At 46.7% G+C, this 24,082-nt stretch overlaps 1 protein-coding gene across 1 annotated transcript; it reads right to left on the bottom strand.

The window, feature by feature from the left end:
• Positions 1-6,240: 6,240 nt before the first annotated feature.
• Positions 6,241-7,816, bottom strand: LOC137312910 (probable G-protein coupled receptor 139). The gene is made up of 2 exons (XM_067979285.1): positions 7,771-7,816; positions 6,241-7,139 (listed from the first exon to the last, which is right to left on the bottom strand). Exons 1-2 carry the CDS (start codon positions 7,814-7,816, stop codon positions 6,241-6,243), a joined length of 945 nt encoding a protein of 314 aa, XP_067835386.1.
• Between the last annotated feature and the right edge of the window lie 16,266 nt (positions 7,817-24,082).

The raw sequence follows: 24,082 nt of genomic DNA, 5'->3' as shown, positions 1-24,082 counted from the left end.
TCTGGTCATCACATTACAGGAAGGACGTAATTGCTCTGGAGAGAGTGCAGAGAAGCTTTACAAGTATGTTGCCAGAGCTTGAAAATTGCAGCTACGAGGAGAGAATGGATAGGCTGGGATTGTTTTTCTTGGAGGAGAGGAGGCTGAGGGGAGAATTGATTGTGATGAACAAAGTTATGAAGGATCGAAATAGAATAGACAGGAAGTAGCTGTTCCCCCAGCGGAGAGTTCGAGAACGAGAGGACATAGATTTAAGCTGATTGCCGGAAGGATTCGAGGGGACATGCGGAAAAAAAAATCGCAGAGGGTGGTGAGTGTATGGAATTCGCTGCCCGAAATGGTGGTAGAGGCAGGGACCCTCAGCTCTTTAAAAAGTACCTGGACCTGCACCTACAGTACTGTAAGCTGCAGGGATATGGACCGGGTACTGGAAGGTGGGATGAAAATGGGCACCTGGTTGTTCTTCGAGCCGGCGCGGACAGGATGGGCCGAATGTCCCCCTTCTCTGCTATATCTTTTCTATGGTTCTCTGGAAATGAGGGAAGGGGAGTGGATAGCTGACGAATTAGTGGACGGTTCGTTCGGTTGGTTTCACTTTTCCATTGGCGGATGTTGTCTTCTTGTTCGGAGTGGACGGGTGGAGGAGATCTCGTCACCTCAGACAGCTGGAACAGCCCAGGCTCACTACTGCACAGGATGGGTTTTGCAGCAAAACCTCGGCCAGGCAATGGGGGTGTGGATTAAATACGATTCACCCTCCCTTTTTAGGTCTTGTTGTGTCTTATTTCCTCCCCCTACCCCTCTTCAAACTCTTCCTAGATCTTTTCTTTTCAATGCTAAGCAAAAAAGTCCAAGAGAATATATAGAAAATTGCCCCAAACGCAGACCTCTTCTTCCACCTTCTGTGATCTGTTTCTTGATAAAACCACCCCCATGCAATCGAGGTTGGGATGAATCTGAATGAGTCAGTCAATCTCCCTCCTTCCAGGTAGATGTAGTTTGCCTTTATCCTTTCTCTTCCCTCTCCCCTCTCCTCCAACCTTGAGAGGAAAAAGGCGGATCTCCTTAAACCCATCTCTTTGACTGAGATTTTGATCACCCCTCCTAATATCTCCTTCCTTGGCTTATCTTTTTCCTCGCCCCACCCTGAAGCCCCTCAGGATGTTTTTTTTCCCACATTTGGCGCGTTGTATTATACAAGTTGTTGTTGCTGTTGTATTAACTAGGCCTGAATATTAAAATATTGAATAATAAAAATGGTACTGGGAAATTCGGAGTTACCTTAGTACTGTAATATTAATAGAATATAGTTCATCGATTGAAATATATTTCTAAAACTTTAATTAGCCTCCCCCTCAGCTTTCTTCCATATTCTCTAATTTATCCATTTATCTTTTTAATCTTGTTTTTTTGTGTCTGTCCCATCCATTTCAGGCCACATTGCTTAAAATCTCTACCCAACTGTTTGCTTCAGCTGAGCAATCAATGAGCTGATTGCCAGCTTTCAAAAAGAGCTGTGATTGGTGGGGATGATTTCATTGTTTGATATCAGAATGGGTTGCTGTGCGCTCGCTGAACTGCGAGGATAAAGAAGGGTTAGTCCAGGGAAGGACGGTGGTTCAGGATGTGTAACGCAGATATAAGCCGAGAATAAGTACTGGGAAACTTTGCTCAATTTAGGTTTGGGTGTTGAAGAAAAAGTTTCAGGCCTCTTGCTCCCCCCTCAAAATAATACCATTGAGATTCGGTGTTGGAGCAACTTCCTTGCTTTTGTATTAATAAAGCCCAGTGTCCCATATGTTTTTTAACAGCCTTCTCAACTTGTCCTTCCACCTTCAAAGATTAGTCCACTACTGCTCCAAGTCTCTCTTTTCCTGCACCACTTCAAAATTGTCCCATTTAGTAGATATTTCCTTTCCTCATTGCCCCGACCAAAATACATCACTTCTCACTTCTCCATGTCCAATTTCAGCTGCTATCTGTCCGCTCATTTCCCCAGTCTGTCGATGTCCTCCTGAATCTGTTACTATCCTCGACGTTGTTTACTACATTTCCGAGTTTCGTATTCTGCAAACTTTGAACAGATTCGGAAAATAGAAGTGCATGGGATTAAAGGGACGTGGTTATTTGAGCACATTATTGGCTAAGGGATAAGGTGCGCACAGTAACAGTGAACGGATGTTGATCTGACTGGAGAGAAGCAGTGGGGTCACCCAAGCATCAGTATTCGGATAATTGCTTTTCTTGTTATATAGAAATAACCTGCACTTATGTTTCAGTCGGACAATTTTGAAGTTTGCGTGTAACACAAAACTTGGCAACGTAGTACATAGTGAGGAGGATAGTAGCAGACATCATGAGGAGACAGACAGACTGGTGAAATGGGCAGACACATGGCAGATGCAATTTAATGAGTGTGAAGTGATGCACTTTGGGAGTAATAACATGGCGAGGCAGTATAATCAAAATGGGACTATTTTGAGTGGGAACAAGAGCAGAGGGACAGGAGTCGGGGAATATTCCAAATCTATGAAGGTCTGAGGGCAAGTTGATAAGGCAGTTAAGAAAGCGTATGGGATTTTTGGCTTTATAACTAGAGGCAGACAGTAAAAAACAAGGAAGTCAAGCTAAACCTTCATAAATCACTGGTTAGGCCTCAGTTGGAGTATTGTGTCCAATTCTGGGCACCTCACTTTCGGACGGATGTTAAGGCCTTGGAGAGAGTAGAGAGGAGTACAGACTAGTCAAGCTGGGGTTGTTCTCTTTGGAGCAGAGAAGGTTAAAGGGGAGACAAAACAAAGGCATTCAAAATGATGAAGGACCTTGATAGAGCAAGTAGGTAGGAGCTGTTTCCTGTGGCAAGTGGGTCAGTAAAAAATGTCAAAGATTTCAAAAAATTGGCAAAAGAACTAGAGGGGAAAAGAGGAGAATTTTATCACCAGCTGAAAGGGCGATGGAAACAGTTGCCGGAGGATGTTTGAAAAGGCAATTGGACATGTAGTACAAGCCAACTAAATTGCTGGGTTAGGGTTGCGGATGTAAATTAGAAGGCTCATTCAATGAACAGGCACAGGAACGAAGACGCCGAATGGCCTTCAGCTCTGCTGTTAGAATCTAAGATTCCATTAGTCTATGATCACCTCTACACCCGCCCCATTAACACACTGATCACAGACACCGACAGTCCTGGGATCACCTCTATCTCATGCCCCCTTAACACACTGATCGCAGACACATACAGTCCCGGGTTCTCCTCTACCTCCCGTCCCATTAACACACTGGTCACCGACACCTACAGTCCCGGGATTACCTCTATACCCGCCCCATTAACACACTTATCACCGACACCTACAGTCCCGGGATCTCCTCCACACCCGCCCCATTAACACACTGATCACCGACACCAAAACTCCCGGGATCTCCTCTACCTCACGACCCATTAACACACTGATCACCGGCATCAACAGTCCCGGGATCTCCTCTACCTCCCGCCCTTTCACACACTGATCACCGATACCTACAGTCCTGGGATCTCCTCTACCTCCCGCCCCATTAACACACTGATCACCGACAACTACAGTCCTGGGATCTCCTCTACCTCCCGCCCCATTAACACACTGATCACAGACACCTACAGTCCTGGGATCTCCTCTACCTCCCGCCCCATTAACACACTGATCATCGACACCTACAGTCCCGGGATCTACTCTACCTCCCGCCCCATTAACACACTGATCACAGACACCTACAGTCCCGGGATCTACTCTACCTCCCGCCCCATTAACACACTGATCACCGACACCTACAGTCCTGGGATCTCCTCTACCTCCCGCCCCATTAACAAACCGATCAGGGACACTGACAGTTCTGGGCTCTCCTCTACCAGCCCACGCCCCATTAACACACTGATCACAGTATGTAAAAATAAAATAATTAATGAAGTCAAATGTAGATCCCTTACAGTCAGAAACAGGAGAATTTATAATGGGGACGAAGGAAATGGCAGAGCGATTAAACATATACTTTCCTTCTGTCTTCATGGAAGGGGAAACCAATAACTTCCCAGAAATGCTAGGGAACCAAGGGACGAGTGAAAAGAAGGAATTAAAGGAAATGAGTATTGTAAAAAAAAACAAGTGCTGGTGAAATTAATGAGACTGAAAGCCGATAAATCCCCAGGGCCTGATAACCTGCTTTCCGGAGTACTAAAAGATGTAGCCATGGAAATAATGGAGCATGAGTTGTCATCTTCCAAAATTCCATCGATTATGGAACAGTTCCTGCGGATTTGAGGGTGGAATATCTCACCCCACTATTTAAAAAAGGAGGGAGAGAGAAAGCGTGAACTACAGACCGGTTAGTCTAACGTCAGAATTAAGGAAAATGCTCGAGACTATTGTAAAGGATGTGATAACAGGACAGTTAAAACATGTCAACGGGATTAGACAAAGTCAACATGGATTTATGAAAGTGAAATCATGTTTGACAAACCCACTGGAGTTTTTTGAGGATATAACAGGTATAACACATAAGGGAGAACCAGTGGATGTAGTTTATTTGGATTTTCAGAAGGCCTTTGAGATAAAGTCCGAAATAAGAGATTAGTGTCCAAAATTAAAGCACATGGGATTGGTGGTAATATATTGGAATGGATTGATAATTGGTTAAAAGACAGGAAACAGTGAGCATGAATATATTGGTCTTTTTCGGTGTGGCAGGCAGTGACGAGTGGGGTACCACAGAAATCAGTGCTTGGACCATAGCTGTTTACAATATGTATCAATGATTTTGATGAGGGAACCAAATGTAATTTTTCCAAGATTTCTAACGACACAAAACTACGTGGGATCGTGAGTTGTGAGGAGGATGCAAAGAGGCTTCAAGGCGATTTAGACAAGTTGAGTGACTGGGCAAATATATGGCAGCTGCGGTATAATGTGGATAAAAGTGAAGGAAGTAAAAACAGAAAGGCAGAGTATTATTGAAATGGTGATAGATTGGCAAATGTTCATGTACAAAGGGACCTGGGTGTCCTTGTACATCAGTCACTGAGAGCAAACATGCAGGTGCAGCAAGCAGTTAGGAAGGCAAATGGGATGTCGGCCTTCATTGCAAAAGGAATTGAGTATAGGAGCGAGGATGTCTTACTGCAGTTATACAGGGCCTTGGTGAGACCACACCTGGAGTAAAGTGTGTAGTGTTGGTCTCCTTACTTAAGAAAGGTTATAGTTGCCATCGAGGGAATGCAGCGAAGGTTCACCATACTGACTCTTGGGATAGCAGGACTGTCAAATGAGGAGAGAATGAGTCGACTTGGCCTGTGTTCACTGGAGTTTAGAAGAATGAGAGGGGATCTCATTGAAATAGGTAAAATTCTGACAGGGCAAGGCAGACTGGATGCAGGGAGGATGTTTCCCCTGGCTGGTGGGTCCATACCGAAGGGTTACAGTCTCAGGCTACGGGGTAGGATAATTAGGACTGAGATTAGGAGAAACTTCTTCAATGTGAGGGTGGTGAACCTGTGGAATTATTTACCGCAGAAGGTTGTTGAGGCCAAGTCACTGAAAGATTTAAGAAGGAGCTGAATAGATGTCAAGACAGAAAAGGCATCAAGGTGTCTGGAGAGAGAGCGGGAAAATTGTATTGAAATAGATATTGAGATCCGCCATGATCATATTGAATGGCGCAGCAGGCTCGAAGTGCTCCCAATTTCTAAGTTTCTATGTTTCTCCCGCCCCACTCACACACCGATCACCGACACTTGCGGTCCTGTGATCTCTTCTACCTCCCTTCCCATTAACAGACTGATCACTGGGACCTACATTCACGGGATCTCCTCTGCCTCTCACTCCATTAACACATTGATCACCGACACCTACATTCATGGGATCTCCTCTGACTCCCGCCCCACTTACACACTGATCATCGACACCTACAGTGATGGCATCTCCTCTACGTCCCGCTCATTCACACGCTGGTCGCCGTCAGCTTGTGTTGCTGTTTACTTAATTACCTTTTAATTTATCCCATATGGACAAATATCTCTTGCGATAGGTGACCACATATTATTTTACAACGTGTCCTTGCATGTGATGCACACTTTGACAAGATCTGTAAAATGAGTCCATCAATAGCTTCAGGTTATAAACGTTTCAGCGATTACATAAATACCCAGTGTTTGCAGGACCACAGCCTGTCGGAATGACACAGATCTCACTCTGCAGTCTTCAGATCTTCGCACTATTTAATGAATTGAACAATCACAGTAAAGGGATATTTCACCACGTTCTTCAACTGCTCTCTGAATTTAGCCTGGGTCACGGCATAAATACAGGTGTTTGTGCAGCAACTCAGGAGCTGGAGCATAAATCCCAGTTCTTGTACAATTGGATGTAGAATTACAGACGTATAGTTCAAATACAACAATCGTCGATTAATAGAATACAACATGAACACCACCCATAACACGATAAAGTTTCCTGATATAACGAACAGTAAAATCATGGATTTCCTGCGACTCTCCATCTCTGGGTCTCTTGGACTGTCCCCACTGCTGTGACCCCGGAGTCTCCTGCGGGCTCTGCTGGCCACTAAAATGTGTCTGACCGTTAAAACATTGAGGAATACAATCAGAATAAATGGGACACACGGGGTGAGGATATAATGAAGGAGTTCGATCACTGCCCATACCGGTGACGTTGAAACACCCGTTACTGCAATACAAAACCAAGGGCTATTGGAAAGCAGATATTGACCTTCGAACATGAAGTACCAGAAAATGTTCTTTAAACAGCTCAGCACACTCACTGTTCCTAAAACCACAGTTGCCGTTTTCTTGGTGCAATAATTAGTTTTCAGCTTCTGGCAACAAATGGCCACAAATCGATCAAAGGTGAAAGTGACGGTTAACCACACAGAACAGTCCGTGACTGCATAAAGCAGGACGCCGTGGATATTACACACGGGAATATGGTCTAGAAAAGTGAACTTTGAACGATAAATAATGGGAATCTGCCTCAATATCAGATCGATGATAACGACCAGTAGATCCGCCGCTGCCATGGACACCAGGTAGCGACTGACACATTTGGAGAGACCGCACTTTCCACGAGACAGGATCACAATTGTCAATAAATTAACTGTAAGGAAGAAAAATAAAAATGGAAATTCAAATCAAGCTGGGACCCTCTGTAAACAATAATTAAATCTCTGGAACCAACATAAATACTAGTACAGCCTGTGGATCCCCTATAATTACTAGTACAGTCTCCGGATCCCCTGTAAATAATAGTACCGTCTCTGGATCCCCTGTAATTATTAGTAAAGTCTCTGGATCCCCTATCAATATTTGTACAGTCACTGGATCCCCGGTATATATTAGTCCAATCTCCGGATCCCCTGTACATTTTACTATCGTCCGTAGACTCTCTGCAAATATTAGTGGCATCTCGATACACCACTGTAAATACTGACACACCTCAAGGGCCCCTTAAAAACAGACTCACGCTAGGGCTCCCTGAACATAAAAACTCACTCACAGGGACCCATTGCAAATTAACCCTCACACCTAGAAAATCCCTGTAAATATATTTAGTCTCCATGTTCCCCCTATCACTCTATTTCCCGTCCCACATTAACCCTTTAATTTTACGGTGGATATAGAGGCTTACCGGAAACTCGAACAACAGAGAGTATTGCACAGGGAATGATAAGAACAGTAATGCAGTGGAACACGGTTTATAGAATTATTAGTTAGATCTCGATACTTACCAGGAACACCGACAGCAGCGAGGAGCGGATAGTATATTAGTTGCATACTCCGAAGCATATAATATGTCCGCCCCACAAATGACATTGAACCATAATATACATACAGATATTGAAATATCCAGAATGGACTGCCCCAATCTATTGTTCTAAGATTCCGACCCTTTGCTGTAACATTCCAATCTATTGTTCTAAGATTCCGGCCCATTACTGTAACATTCCAATCTATTGTTCTAAGATTCCGACCCATTACTGAAACTTTCCAATCTATTGTTCTAAGGTTCCGACCAATTGTTTAACATTCCAATCTATTGTTCCCAGGTTCCGATCTATTCTCTGCCCCTCTGTAGAGCCATTGATCCCTATTAGTGCCGGAGGTGATGTTCCCACTGACACTATGGGATAACACATTGAAAGTAGTCACTTATTTATAGCACAGGAAAAGATTCCATTGAGACAATTAGGGTCCATGGAGACTGACATTAATGCCAGTCAATGAACAAACAGTTTCGGTTAACAACTTTACACTCAAGGACTATGACATCAAAACATATATTAATCAAATATTACACAGAAGGAAAGCCCAAAGCCCAGTTTGTTATTTTAATAAATATTTGGAATAACAGAAATTTTGAGACCCGCGGTCTGACAGAATTGAAGCTGGATTAATGCTTCTGGCTGCTGGTACAATTGTACTTGTTTGTTGAAGCTTCCTATACTGGATAGAGTTGCAAAATTATATAAAGAGCATTTTGGCAGATTTAACATTTTTGGTGTCATTTACAACAGTGCGCTGAACAAGTTGCCTGGCAGCCATGGGTGGCCTGCTGGGGCTCCCGCTGAGCATCGAAGATGACTTGGAGCACGCAGAGAGGTCACGCAGAGCAGATCAAGCTGCGAGGAGAGTGAAGAGGAGGAGGAGGTGCAGGGCACAGAGCAGGAGGCCGAAAAGGAACATTGGAACAGGAGTAGGCCATTCAGCCCTTCGTGCCTGTTCTGCCATTTGATAAGATCACGGCTGATCAGTGATCTATCTCAATATGCCTGCCTTTGGCCCATAATCCCTTAATACCTTTGGTTGCCAAAAATCGATCTTTCTCATGAGGGCCTTCAGGGAACAATAAACATCCCTCAACATAAGCGGAGGTTGGTGCATCCGATGGCTGCAGTTCAGAAAAGAGGTCGCGACAGGGATTTGTCAGCTGCTGCAGCCACAACTGCAGCCTCAGAGCAGGGCAAGGACATCATTGCCTGTGGCTGTCAAGGTAACCGTGGCGCTGAACTTCGACGGCTCTGGATCATTTCAGGCCTCTGCTGGCGATGTTAGCAACATCTCACAGTTTGCAGTGCACTGCTGCATACGGGAGGTCACTGAGGCACTGCACGAGCTGCGTAAAAGGTTAATCACATTCTCTCTCGACAGGGAGAAGCAGAATGAGCGAGTAGGAGGCTTTGCTCGCATTGCGTCCCCATGGTGCCATTGACTGCAAGCACATTGCCATGTGTGCTCCACATATCAACTCGGCCATCATCAAGAACAGAAAGTGGTTCCACTCGTTCACTGTAGACTTGGTGTGCGACCAAACGCGACGCATCATTCAGGTCAATGCCAGCTACCCTGGAAGCAGTCATGACGCCTTCTTTATGCGGCAGTCCAATCAGCATGGCAGGTCAACTTCTGGCTATTGGGCGATCAGATCCATCCCCTCACGAGGTGGGTCATGACTCCGGTCAGGAACACACGCACACAAGCAGAGCAGGCCTAAAAGGGAGCCATGCACCCACACAAAACGTCATCGAGCACACCGGAGGTATCCTAAAGCAACGCTTCCGCTACCTGGTCCATTCTGGTGGAGCACTCCACTGTCTATCTGGCGTGATCCTGAGATAGAGGCAGAGGAAGAGCCGGGAGAGGAGGAAGAGGAGGGCGAGGAGGAAGGGGAGGAGGAGGTTAAGGAGGCAACAGGTTGTACAGTCTCTGTCTGCCAAGGCTCTGCGTGCTCACCTTATTAATAAGTGATAACAGTAACATCAACAATGCCTGGTTGGCTGACAGGCAACAGCAAGGGCACTGGCAGAGTGGCAGGGGTGGGAGCAGGAATGCTATCGCCCGGAGAGAGAAAAGCAGGATCGACTGCCATGACACCATTGCCACTCTCTCGGAACAGCGCCTCAGCACTCCTCGTTGGAGAACAGATTGCTGGAGTTCTGTAACGCCCTGGAAGTTCCGTTCCACGGTGATACCCAGAGCCACGATAACAGCTGTCTGAGCCTGGAACGCTGCAGTCTGGAATTCTAAAGCAGCATTTTGACGTCCAGTGCAGACCTTCAGCATCGCCAGTGGCAATGGCCGCAGCGACGGCCCATCCAAGGGTGTCAGAACTTGCAGGTCTTGTTCTCCTCCAGCTCTTTCTTGCTGCCTGTCGAATTGTGCCACCTTCTCCTGCAAGATAGAGGGAAGTGTGTCAGTGAGTTTCCTGCAAAGTGTTTGGATGATGTGGCTGTTTTGATTGAATATCTGGTAAGTGTGTGTGACCTGTGAGTTGGGGTTGTGCGGCTTGCAGCAGTGGAAATGTGTGAGGGTGAGAGGAAGTTGGACGAGTTGAGTACAGCTTGAAAGAATGTGTTGGTATTTGGGTGATGGGGGTTGTAGTGCGTGGAACGGTGTATGAGGCGAAAGGTACAGTTCATAGAATCATAGAAAGTTACGGCACAGAAGGAGGCCATTCGGCCCATCGTGTCGGTAGCTGAAGATGGGTGAAATGATCGGCAGATTCGTTGCTTGTCTTGCCGTTATTTCAATGTTACAGTGCGATAAGCAGGATAGACTCAAGCCGAGGCGCGAGCTCTTTAGGCAGTACCCCCCAAATCAGCCAAAGCGTAGTCCTGATCCGTTTATGCCACCTTTGCTCATACCTTGGACACGCCCACCGAACCGATCTTAATACACACAGACTGGTTATCATTTTCTGCCAAACAAACACCAATTGAAACCAACTGGGGTTGGAATAGTCATTTCCCCCAAAAAGACTGGTCTGTCTTTGTTCACCTCAATTAGAAATGAGTTTTCTCTCATCAAACTCAATCTTGCCGCGATTGTTGTATCCTGTTTAGAGTAACGTGTGCCTTCCCTGTATTTGACTGGTCTTTGTTTCCTGGACTGTTTATCTCCGTTCATCGTTCACCAGGCAGCAAGTTCAATCTTATGTATATTTTCCCCAGGCTTTGAGTAATAACCAATTTGCATCTGTGCAACAGGAAGTCAATTGTTAGCAAGGACATGGTCTCGACTTGACTTTGGTTGGGTGGCTGTTCAACTCTTTCAGTCTTCACTGTTATTCTTTCCTTCATTCATGTTACAACAGTAGGAGACGCCACTTGACATTTGACCTCACTCACCTTGACTAGTCGTGTCAAATCATAGAAGTTCTTCCTGCACTGCATCCATGTTCTTGGTGCTACACTCCTGGCATTGACCTCGTTCACTACTTCCTCCCACTGCCACTTGAGCACAAGCCTGGAGGACCTCTTGTCCAACGACCACACACCCCATACCCTCCCAGCGGATATAGGATGCCCCTTCTCCTCTCCACATCTTCCATCAGAGAATCTTTGTGCACGCTTGCTGTGCCAGGTTACCGACATTACAATAGTGACTACACTTCATTGGCTGTAAAGCGCTTTGGTATGTCCTGAGATTATGAAAAACGCTTTATAAATGAAAGTCTTTCTTTTTTTTCCTTCAGTATATTTCAGCATAGATGTACTTCCCAATCGGCTTCCACCACTTCCTGCAGCCACATGGCACCTCCCCTTTAAGAGGTGGAGGGTGCATTTAAGTAGAACGAGCCATTCCCGGTATCTGAACACCCTGCTGGTGCCTGCAGCTAATCTACAGCGGAGGTAGCACTGGCTGCACACAGCAATCATTGAAATCATCAGGCATTAAGAATGTTAGGTGCTGCCTGCATTACAACCAACGAGTGCGGGCTAATCGCACACCGCGATGCCAGCGTCCGTTTTCAGTGATTATCCAATAAAATCACCTCATTGTTTATAAACAGCTCGAGACATTTCAATCCTTCTCCAACATTGTGAGTTCTACCTGATTTGCTAGCTTTCCGTCTTTATAAACACCTCAGTGTATTTCACCCAGTGGCCAGAACTGTGAGGTCTCCCTTGATGTGACAGCTTTTTGTATTAAAAACACCTCAGTGTATTTCACCCAGTGTCCATAATAGTGAGGTCTGCCCTGATGTGACAGCTTTCTGTGTTTCTGAACACTTCTGTAGTAATGGCTGGGTCTCCATGCACCAAGTTTCTCAGACCACGCACCGGAGGCCTTGGTGGAGGAGATGGACGCACGAAGGGGCAGACTGTACCGCAGCAGGGTGGGGGTGGGGGTGGGGTGGGGGTGTGCAATGTGCCCACCAGACACATACTGGTCTGGGATTCAACGCCAGGAGCATTGCACCACGCACATGGATGCAGTGCAGGAAGAAGTTCAACGATTTGACACGAGTGCTCAAGGTGAGTGAATTCAACTGTCAAGTGGCGTCTCCTATCAACTGCACCGTTCACCACAACCATGACAACCACATCACACAAACATCTTGCAGGACACTCACTGGAGGAGACAGTGCTGGCCACCATTGGGCGGGCTGTCGCTGCGGCCGTGGCCACTGGCGGTGCTGGAGGCATCGACGAAGGGGTTCTCGACAATGCATCACTCAGACACCTTCTCGCTTCCCACTTCTGCCTCATCCCACAAGCTGTTCTGTCTGACACGCTGCAGATGGTGTAAGCACGCACGTCTTACGGCCTCCTCTCCCCGCACCACAACTCAACCCGTGTCCAGTTGTCATTGCAAATACCTGAGAAACAGAATCTGCCCAGTCGGAGGAGGCAGAGGAAGATGACAGTGATGATGCAGACACACCGTCACTCGATCTTATATTCCCAGCCAACAACTCAGAGACTCACACTGTGCGTAGTTTAGGGGAAGCATCGGCATATGGTGAGGGACTGGGCAAAAGTGCGCAGGAGCCGGGGCAGGGGGAACGGATACCACAGGCGCCAACTCGCCGGGGGACTCTAATTCTGCTGCCGAGGAGTCAGATGAGGATTTCAATGGGCCAGGCTGCAGAAGGCGATTGCTGGGCCTGCAAAACCAATTGCTTGGTGCACTGGAAAGCCTGAACACCTCATCAAGCGGCATGGAGGAATCCACCTTGAACTTGTCACAGGGCTTTGCGCAGAGCTTGGAGCCCAACCTTTCCGACACAGAACGGGTTGTCACCTCCAACAGCACACCTGTGGAAACAACTATGATGCAGAGTCTGATGACCAATGTCACAGCTTCCATTGCAGCAAAAATCAATGTCAATGGTGTGTCTGCTTCATTTGGAAGCTCAGACTGTTACAGGCTCCATTCTCCAGCAGATCTCCAGGGTTGCTGAGACCCTTCCGGACTTTGGTGCGCATGACGCCATCTTGTAAAGGGTGTCGCGTACACGCAGATATCGAACGCTGGCAACATGCAAAGTAGGGAGAATATGCTTTAGATCAGTGTGCAAGGAGGATTTAAAGTGATAGACCCCATTTTGGGCGTTAACGCTCAACTCAACGAACAGTCGGAACCCCAAACATCTGAACGTGACTTGAGGGCCCCCCAGCGGCACTATTTAAAGGGACCATGCAGGATTTACAGATTAGTTGCTGGATTATTGCTTCTGCCTGCTGATGCATTTGTACCATTTTTTGGAGGTCTCCTCCACTGGAATACTAGGACATGGGGACATAGCCTAACACAAAGAGCCAGGACATGCAGGAGTGAAGTTAGTAAACGCTTCTACATGCAAATGGTGGGAGACGTTTGCAACGCTCTTCTGCAAACAGCAGTTGATGCTAGCTCAATTGTGCCTTGTATATCTGTGATTGATAGATTTCTGTGAACCAAGGATATTAAGCGATATGGGGCTAAAATGGGTGCATGGAGTTAGGTCATCGGTCCACCATGATCTCACTGAATGGTAGAACAGGCTCGAGGGGCTAAACGTGACTGCCACTCGCTATCTCTTGTTATGCACCACATTCTCCTGCAAGAAAGCGAGAATTGTGTCGGTGAGTGTCCTGCAGAATGTCTGGGTGAAGTGCCTGTCATGGTTGAATATCTGCCAGTTTGTGTGACCTTGCAGCAGTGGTTATGTGTGATGGTGAGGGGAAGCATCTGAAAGGAAGAGTTGAGTAGTGCTTGAAAGAGTTTGTTGGGAGGTGGATGATGGGGGTTGCAGTGCGTGGATCAGTGGATGCGGCGAGTGATGCAATTTGTAGGAGATCCCACTTGACAGTTGACCTCACTCACCCTGACAACTCAGGTCAAAGCATTGAACTTCTTCCTGCACTGCATCCATGTTCGTGGTGCTATGTTCCTGGCATTGACTTCTTCCCCCGTTGCCTCCCATTGCCTTGGGTGCATAGGCCTGGAGGACCTCTTGCCCCCCTGCGGATATTGGATGCCCCGCATTCTGTCCACTTCTTGTACCAAGGCCTCCAGTGGATCATCAGAGAACTTTGGTGCACGCTCTCTCGCAGGCCTGGTACAAACTCAGATCGGTAGATTGGTGAGTTCTGGCTTGCAGATTGGAGGACGTGGGATTTAGTAGTGTGCAACCTTTATTCAATGTTTTAACTTAACTCATCAGTTTGTAAACAGGGACGGGACCGGCCTCTGTGCTTTACGTCTGCGATTTCTGATCTCCGTTCAGACCCTCAGACCCTTTGCAAATAAGAGGTACAGGCTGTCGCCAAGCGATGCAGCCTCCCTTTAAGAGGTGGGAGCAAATCATTCCATTCGGGCCATGTTCAATTTAACTCCCATTCTCCTTATTTCACATGATGCCGGTGTTCGTTATCGGCACGTGCGCAAACGCCTTTACCAAAATGGCGTCCAGCGCACGTCACTCGATAAACATAAACGCGCATATCGGACTCCATTTTGAGAACTTGGGAGACCGCATAGCGCCTGAAAAACGAGCGCTGCGCGGCCCAATTACTGGATATATTATATATATCTCATAGAATACAGCACGGCACAGATAATGGCCGTTCGGCCCATCTGGGTACCAAAGTTCCCCTGAAATCATTATTTGACAACAACAACAACTTGACTACAGAGGCAGAAACCCTCAAACTCATTTGAAAAGTACCTGGATGTGCACCCGAGGTGCCGGAACCTTCAGGGCTACGAACCAAGTGCTGGAAAGTGGGATTAAGCTGGACAGCTCTCCTTCGGCCTGCACAGACACGATGGGCCGAATGGCTCCTTCCGTGCCGAAAATTTCTATGATAAATATGTAATTCTATTATATTATGTATATTATGCATCGAATTCACAGTACAGCAGAGCGACCATTTGGCCCAACTGCTATTTCTATTTTACAACTTCTTGTATGTATAATATAGCTTGAGATATTGTCAGAGTCCGACCATCTCATAACCTTCCTCATAGAACCAACCCTTGAGTTTGACGAATTCATACTTCAGACCACGATTCTGTTAATTCACTGCAAACAAATTCACACTACTGTCACTTTTGCGACGCCAAGTACACTTTCCCAATACACCGTCCCTTTGGAGCTGGCTAGTACACTTTCCCAATACACCGCACATTTGGTGACGGCTGGTGCACTTTCCAAATGCACCTTCCCTTTGGCGACGCCAAGTACACATTCCGCAATACACCGTCCCTTTGGCGATACCTGGTACACTTTCCGCAATACTCCGTTCCTTTGGCGACGCCTAGTACACTTTCCCCAATTAACCGTCGCATTGGTGACGCCAAGGACACTTTCCAATACTCCGTACCCCAGACCAGCCCCAGCTGCTTTCCAGCGTCCTCTCTGGGTTGTGTTTAGGGGGTTGTGTCTCAGCAACAGCAGCAGCCTTCATTCTCTTGTACCTCACCCTTTTAACTATAATCTGACTGGGGAACGCTTCCACCCACTCCAGCCTTAATTAGTTATTAGAGGTGAGTTCCATTATAAGAGCCATACCTCTCCTCTTCAAGGGGAGTTTTCTTAATGTTTCACAGTCTTACTCGGGCATCAGGGCCATCAGTTACTCTGCTAGTCGGGGCATAAAAGTACTGAGTGGGGAATGAGAGGGGGCCTTATAGAGGGGTATAAAGGACTGAGTGGCGAATGAGAGGGGGCCTTATAGAGAGGTATAAGGGGCATAGTTGGGAATGATGGGGTTCTTACAGAGGGCTATAAGTGACTGAGCGGGGAATGAGAGGGGTCCTTATAGAGGGGTATAAGGGACATGGTTTGGGAATGAAGGGTTTCTTATCGAGCGCTATAAGGGACTGAGTGGGGAATGAGAGGGGTCCTTGTAGAGATGTATAAGGGACAGCGTGGGGAATAAGCGGCGTCCTTATAGAGGGTTATAAGAAACTGAGTGAGAAATGAGAGGGGTCCTTATGGAGGGGTATAAGAGACTGAGTGGGGAATGAGAGGGGCCCTTGCAATGGCCTGTTCCGCTCCATTACTGATAGAGACTAACCCCTCCACCCCTATTGCTCGCGTCCCCCCATGAACCCTCCACCCTCGCCTTCCCTCAATGTCCTAGCTTAGCATTTAGTCCTCAGATGCTGCTGAGGTCAGTCTTCTCCCTGTTTTAGTGTGTCTGTGAGTGTGGCTCTGTGTGTGTGGCTCTGTGAGTGTTTGTGAGTGTGTCTGTATGTGCGGCTGTTGGAGTATCTGTGACTGTTCGTGTGTGTGTGTGTGTGTGTGTGTGTGAATGCTGTAGGTGTGGTTGTTAATGTGGTTGTGAGTGTGTCTGTGTGTGGCTGTGTGTGTGTCTGTGTGTGTGCGCTGTGTGTGGCCGTGTGTGTGGTTGTGAGTGTGGCTGTGAGTGTGGCTGTGAGTGCGGTCGTGTGTGTTGCTTTGAGTGTGGCTGTGAGTGTCGCTGTGAATGTCGCTGTAAATGAGTCTGTTTGTATGACTGTGAGTGTGGCTGTGCGTGTGGCTCTGTGTGTGGCAGCGAGTGTGTCTGTGTGTGCCTTTGTGTGTGCGTTTTGTGTGGCCGTGTGTGTGGTTGTGACTGTGGCTGTGAGTTTGGCTGTGAGTGTAGTCGTATGTGTGGCTGTGAGTGTAGTTGTGAGTGTGGTTGTGTGTGCGGCTGTGATTGTGGTCGTGTGTGTGGTTGTGAGTGTGACTGTGAGTATAGTCGTGTGTGTTGCTGTGAGTGTGAGTGTGTATGTGAGTGTGGCTGTGAGTGTGGCTGTGAGTGTAGCTGTGTAAGTGTGACTTCGTGATTGTCTGTGAGTGTGGCTGTGTGTGTTTCTGTGACTGTCTGTGAGTGTATCTGTGTGTGTGTGTCTGTGAGTGTGGCTGTGTGTGTCGCTGTGAGTGTGTGTCTGAGTGTGTCTGTGAGTGTGGGTGCGAGTGTGTCTGTGAGTGAGTCTGGGAGTGTGTCTGTGAGTGAGTCTGGGAGTGTGTCTGTGAGTGAGTCTGGGAGTGTGTCTGTGAGTGTATCAGTGAGTGTGTCTGTGAATGTGACTGTGAGTGTGTCTTTGAGTTTGTCGGTAAGTGTGGGAGAGAGAGTGAGGCAGAGACACGAGACTCATTGATCAACACGTTTATTGTGAGGCTCGGTTCCAGGTCAGACGTTAATCTCGGGCCTGGTCCAAGGTGGAGAATCTGGTGACGTTCTACCCCTAGGCCTCTGTTACCGGCGATCTCTCAGAGGGATAGTTCACTGTGCAAAAAAACACCAGACAATAAAACACGGAATCTGAGCTGAGGGGAAAAGTTACACAGGATGGGCTGAATGGCCTCTCCTGTTCCTATGAATAAACAGGGAATATTTTAGTCTTTAATTGTGGATGAAATGACCACCTTTCCAGACAATGAGATAATAGTTAGAAGGAGCCAGTACGGATTTCAAAAGCAACGATCGTGTTTGACAAACTTCTACGAATTAATTTGAGAAGAAAACAGAGATGGTAGATTGAGAATGCAGTGGATGTAGAATCCGTGGACATTAGGACAAGGTAGCACACAGCGGATTGATAGAGATGATTAAAGGTCATTAAGGGAATTAGGGAGAGACAGAGACTGAGAGACAGAGCGAGAGAGACAGAGAGACACACACAGGGTGAGAAAGATCAAGAGAGAGGGAGGGAGAGAGAGAGATTCAGGGTGAGAGACAAAGGGAGAGAGGGAGTGAGAGAAAAGGAAAGGGTCAGATGGAGGGAGATGAAGCGAATGAAAAAGAGAGAGAGGGAAAGACAGAGACAGATAGAGAGAGACAGACAGAGAGACACGGGGAGACAGAAAACAAAGGAAGAGAAAGAACAAGAGAAAGAGACAGAGAGAGAGAGAGAGAGTCAGGGTGAGAGACAAAGGGAGAGAGGAAATAAAAGAGACGGAGAGAGAGAGAGCGCGAGAGAAAGGGCGCGACAGAGAGAGAGAGAGACAAAAAGAGCCAGAGAGGGGCGACAGGGACAGAGGGAGAGACAGTAAGAGCGGGAGTGAGAGAGGATTCTGTGGTCAGGGAGAGACGGAGTGAGAGTGGATTCTGTGGACAGGGTGAGAGGAAGTGAAAGCGGATTCTGTGAACAGGGAGAGAGGGTGTGAGAGTCGAATCTGTAGACAGGGAGAGAGGGAGTGATAGTGGATTCTGTGGACAGGGAGAGAGGGTGTGAGAGTGGATTCTGTGGACAGGGAGAGAGGGAGTGAGAGTGGATTCTGTGGTCAGGGAGAGACGGAGTGAGAGTGGATTCTGTGGACAGGGAGAGAGGGAGTGAGAGTGGATTCTGTGGTCAGGGAGAGACGGAGTGAGAGTGGATTCTGTGGACAGGGAGAGAGGGAGTGAGAGTGGATTCTGTGAACAGGGAGAGAGGGTGGGAGAGTCGAATCTGTAGACAGGGAGAGAGGGAGTGATAGTGGATTCTGTGGTCAGGGAGAGACGGAGTGAGAGTGGATTCTGTGGACAGGGAGAGAGGGAGTGAGAGTGGATTCTGTGAACAGGGAGAGAGGGTGTGAGAGTCGAATCTGTAGACAGGGAGAGAGGGAGTGATAGTGGATTCTGTGGACAGGGAGAGAGGGTGTGAGAGTGGATTCTGTGGACAGGGAGAGAGGGAGTGAGAGTGGATTCTGTGGACAGGGAGAGAGGGTGTGAGAGTCGAATCTGTAGACAGGGAGGGAGTGATAGTGGATTCTGTGGTCAGGGAGAGACGGAGTGAGAGTCGAATCTGTAGACAGGGAGGGAGGGAGTGATAGTGGATTCTGTGGTCAGGGAGAGACGGAGTGAGAGTGGATTCTGTGGACAGGGAGAGAGGGAGTGAGAGTGGATTCTGTGAACAGGGAGAGAGGGTGTGAGAGTCGAATCTGTAGACAGGGAGAGAGGGAGTGATAGTGGATTCTGTGGACAGGGAGAGAGGGAGTGAGAGTGGATTCTGTGAACAGGGAGAGAGGGTGTGAGAGTCGAATCTGCAGACAGGGAGAGAGGGAGTTATCGTGGATTCTGTGGACAGGGAGAGAGGGAGTGAGAGTGGATTCTGTTGCAAGTGAAAATGTTCCAAACTCACTTGAGTTTTTCTCGTTTCGTGACAATGAATCGAGTCACTCTGTCCGTTCTGATTGGTCTGTGGTATTCAGCAATGGCGGAGACACTTGAATGGGAAAGGGAGAGAAGGAAGGCAATAAAAACCTGGGAAAGAACAAACGGGAGTAAACACCGAGTGATTGCACAGGGTGAGATGGAAGGGAATACACACTCAGGAATTGTACAGGGAAAGATTGATGAGTATCAACAAGCGGGAAATAGAGAGGGAGGGACGGATGGGAATAAACAGCCGGAGATTGGACAGGCTGAGATGGAACGGAATAAACAACCAAGAAATAGAGAGGGAGAGATGAAGGGGAATTAAAAACGCTGAATTGGATCGGGAGAGATGGAAGGGGATATCAAGTGGGAATTGGACAGGGAGAGATCAATGGGAATAAAGACCCAAGTATTGGACAGAGAGAGAAAGAGGGGAATAAAATACGGGGTGTGGACAGGGAGCGATAGAAGGGAATAAAATACGTGGTTTGAATAGGGAGAGATAGCAGGGACTAAACACTTGGGGATTGGACAGGGAGAAATCGAACGGACCAACACCCGGGAATTGGACAATGGATGGCCGAAGTGAAGAACACACGGGAATTGAACAGGTCGAGTTGAAAGGGAATAAACACCCTGAAATTGGACAGGTAGAGATGGAAGTTAATAAACATCCGGGAATTGGACAGGGAGAGATCGAAGGGAATAAACGCCATGGGATTGGACGGAGAGAGATAGAATGGAATAGCACACGGGAATTGAATATGAAGAGGTCAAAGGGAATAAACACCCAGCAATTGGAGAGGAAGAGATGAAAGTGAATAAAGACACAGGACTTGGACAGGGAGTGATCGAAGGGATTAAACACCCTTGTATTGGAGAGGGGAGAGGTGGGAGGGAATAAACACCCTGGAATTGGCGAGCGCGAGTTCGAAGTGTAAAAACACGCAGGAATTGGATAGGGAGAAATAGAAGGAAATAATCACCCAGGAATTGGATAGCGAGAGATAGAGGGGAATAAACACTAACGAATTGGATAGGGATAGATAGACAGGAAGTAACACACATGAATCGGACCGGGGGAGATCGAAGGGAATGAACAACCAGGAATTGGAAAAGGAGAGTTGGAAGGGAAAGAACGCCCAGGAATTGAATAGGGAGAGGGACAGGGAGAGATCAAAGCGAATAAACACACGGGAATTGGACATTGAGAGGTCAAAGGGAATAAACACACGGGAATTGGACAGTGAGCGATCAAAGGGAATAAACAAACGTGAATTGGACAGTGAGCGATCAAAGGGAATAAGCACAAGGGAATTCGAAATTGGGAGATCAAAGGGAATAAACAAACGGGAATTGGACAGTGAGAGATCAAAGGGAATAAACACACGGGAATTGGACAGGGAGAGATCAAAGCGAATAAACACAGGGGAATTGGACAGTGAGAGATCAAAGGGAATAAACACACCTGAATTGGACAGGGAGAGATCAAAGGGAATAAACACACGGGAATTGGACAGTGAGAGATCAAAGCGAATAAACACAGGGGAATTGGACAGTGAGAGATCAAAGCGAATAAACACACGGGAATTGGACAGTGAGAGGTCAAAGGGAATAAACACACTTGAATTGGACAATGAGAAATCAAAGGGAATAAACACACGGGAATTGGACAAGGAGTTGTCAAAGGGAATAAACACACGGGAATTGGACAGTGAGAGATCAAAGGGAATAAACATAGGGGAACTGGACAGTGAGAGATCAAAGGGAATAAACACACGTGAATTGGACAGGGAGAGATCAAAGGGAATAAACACACGGGAATTGGACAGTGAGAGATCAAAGCGAATAAACACACGGGAATTGGACAATGAGAGGTCAAAGGGAATAAACACACTTGAATTGGACATTGAGAAATCAAAGGGAATAAACACACGGGAATTGGACAAGGAGAGGTCAAAGGGAATAAACACACGGGAATTGGACAGGGAGATGTCAAAGGGAATGAACACATGGGAATTGAACAGGGAGAGATCAAATGAAATGAAAGCACGGGAATTGGACAGGGAGAGGTCGAATTGAATAAAAACCCGAGAATTGAACAGGGAGAAATCGATGGGAATAAACACCCAGGAAATGGACAGGGAGAGGTGGACCGAAATTAAAACCAGGAATTGGAAGTGATTAAACACTCGGGTTTGGACAGGGAGAGATCGAACGGAATAAGCACCCAAGAATTGCAGAGAACGTCCGGAGAAGTGGAGTCTCATTGGGTTGCAAATAGCATGGACAGAGGATTGGTTAACGGACAGATAACAGAGAGTAGGGATAAACGCGTCATTTTCAAGTTGGCAGGCTGTAACTAGTCAGGTGCCGCAAGGATCATTGCTGGGGCCTCAGCTTTTTACAATCTTTTTTAATGACTTAGATGATGAGACCGAGTGTAATGTTTCCAAGTTTGGTGAAGATACAAAGCCAGGTCGGAAAGTAAGCTGTGGGGAGGACAGTCAGAGTCTAGAAAGTGATAATAGACAGTTTAAGTGAGTGGGCAAGAAGGTGGCAGATGGAGTATAATGTGGGGAAATGTGAGGTTATTCACTTTGGTAGGACGAATAGAAAAACAGAATATGTTTTAAATAGTGCGAAACGTTTAAGTGTTGTTGTTCAGAGTGATCTGGGTGTCCTCGTACAAGAAAAACAGAAAGTTAGCATAGAGGTACAGCAAGCAATTAGGAAGACAAATGGCATGTTGGCCTTTATTGTAAGGGGGTTGGAGTACAAGAGTAAGCAAGTCTTGCTCCAGTTGTACAGGGCTTTGGAGAGATCACGCCTGGAATACTGTGTACAGTGTTGGTCTCCTTATTTAAGGAAGGATATATTTGCCTATTAGGGGTTATAATGAAGGTTCAAAAGATTGATTCCTGGGATGAGAGTGTTGTCCTTTGAAGATAGATTGAGTAGAATGAGCCTATATTCTACGGAATTTAGAAGAATAAGAAGTGATTTCATTGAAATATAAAATATTCTGAGGGGGGCTTGACAGGGTAGATGCTGAGAGGTTGTTTCACCTTGCTGGCGAGTCCTAAACTAGGGGGCATAGTCTCAGGATAAGGGGTTTGCCATTTAAGACTGAGATGAGGAGGAATTTCTTCACTCAGAATCTTTGGAATTCTGTACCCCAGAGGTTTGTGGATGCTATGTCATTGATTTTATTCATGACTGAGATCGATAGCCTTTTGGACTCCAGGAGAATCAAGTGATATTTGAAAGATGCGGGGAAGTGAAGTTGAGGCCAAAGATCAGTCATGATCGGATTGAATGGCGGAGCAGGCTTGAGGGGCCGAATGGACTACTCCCGCTTCTATTTCTTATGTTCTTATGTTCTAAGCGAATCAATGGATATAGGGATCGGGCGGGAAAGTGGAGTTGAGGCTGAAGATCAGCAATCCTCTGATTGAATGGTTTGGCAGGTTCGAGGGGCCGTATGGCCTACTCCTGCTCCTATTGTTTATCCTACAAACAAAATCCCTAGTTACAAAACAGAGGATCTAACGAGAAGAGAGAAAAGTTGGGAGAGAGAGAGAGAGAGAGAGAGAGAGAGACTGGGGACAGACTGAAGAGCTTCTCTCTCTAATACAAGTTTTCTGGGTATCGTCTCCTGCTTGGCCACTGAGTCATTCACTCCCGCTAAAAGGTGCTAGTCTTTCTGTCTATCCTGGTCAGTGTTTGCTGCAGGGTCCAAACTGCCCTGAGTTCCTTAACGCTGCTGTTGCTGGAGCAGGGGACAAAATTCTTGTCGATTTTTGCTGCTTCTGTCCTTTTCTGTTGGAGTTTGCAACAGTGAAGGAACTTTCTCGTTGCTCTTTTTTCCTGTTTTGATTGCATTAGACAAAAAGCCTGTAGTTTGTGGTGAACTTGGAGTTTGTTGCTTTTTCCAATTAGCCAAAGAGTTAAAGATAATATCATGCCTTCTAAAACAGCTAAAGCAAAGAACTTTTAAAAATAAACCAAAGGCACAGCAAGATCCCTCACTCAGTTACAGGGACAATCTCTCAGCAACATTATTTACACAGAAAAAAAGCCCAGTTTATAAAGCAGGTGAACCTAAAAAGTAAAAGATTGAGAGACAATCTTTATAGACAACAACAGCTTGTATCGATATAGTACAACAATAACTTTTATCTGTATATTACAACAATAACTTGTCCATATATATGTATATATTTATATATTTACATGTAACAACTACGACTACAAAGCTCCAATAAGGGCTGTAGGGAAATAGCAGAGGGGAAAATGGAACTAATTGGATAGCCCTTTCAAAGAGCGGGCACAATGCACGATGGGCCGAATTGCCTCCTCTTGTACTGTACCTGGTATAAAACTATGAACAACTTCACTGCCTGGAACCAAAAACAATGGCTGCCTCTATGGCGGCCATCTAACCGAGGGGCAAGCTGACCATCTTACTGAGGGACAAGACGGCCAACTTATATGGGGGGTGGGGCAAGGTGGCCATGTTAATCTAAATGCCCACAATGAAGCTTAAACGAAATTGCCGCCCTGATCCTGAAACAAAATGTCCCCCAGTAAGCCCGCGATCTTACTGATGGGTGGGGCAACGATCTTACTGAGGGACAAGGAGGCCTTCCTAAACAAAATGCTGGCCATGCAGTTAAATAAAAACGGCCATCCTGAACCCGAA

The sequence above is a fragment of the Heptranchias perlo genome, unplaced genomic scaffold (genome assembly GCF_035084215.1).
Source record: "Heptranchias perlo isolate sHepPer1 unplaced genomic scaffold, sHepPer1.hap1 HAP1_SCAFFOLD_44, whole genome shotgun sequence".
Classification (NCBI taxonomy): domain Eukaryota; kingdom Metazoa; phylum Chordata; class Chondrichthyes; order Hexanchiformes; family Hexanchidae; genus Heptranchias; species Heptranchias perlo.
Note: the sequence above shows the minus strand (reverse complement) of the source record. Positions and strands in the feature narration are given on the sequence as shown.

What these genes read in the sequence shown, in the direction of transcription:
- LOC137312910 (XM_067979285.1), bottom strand. Translation starts at nt 7,816, where the DNA reads ATGCAACTAATATACTATCCGCTCCTCGCTGCTGTCGGTGTTCCTG. An exon ending in CGCTGCTGTCGGTGTTCCTG is followed by an intron (nt 7,140 to 7,770) that starts GTAAGTATCGAG and finishes TCTTCCTTACAG; the next exon opens with TTAATTTATTGACAATTGTG.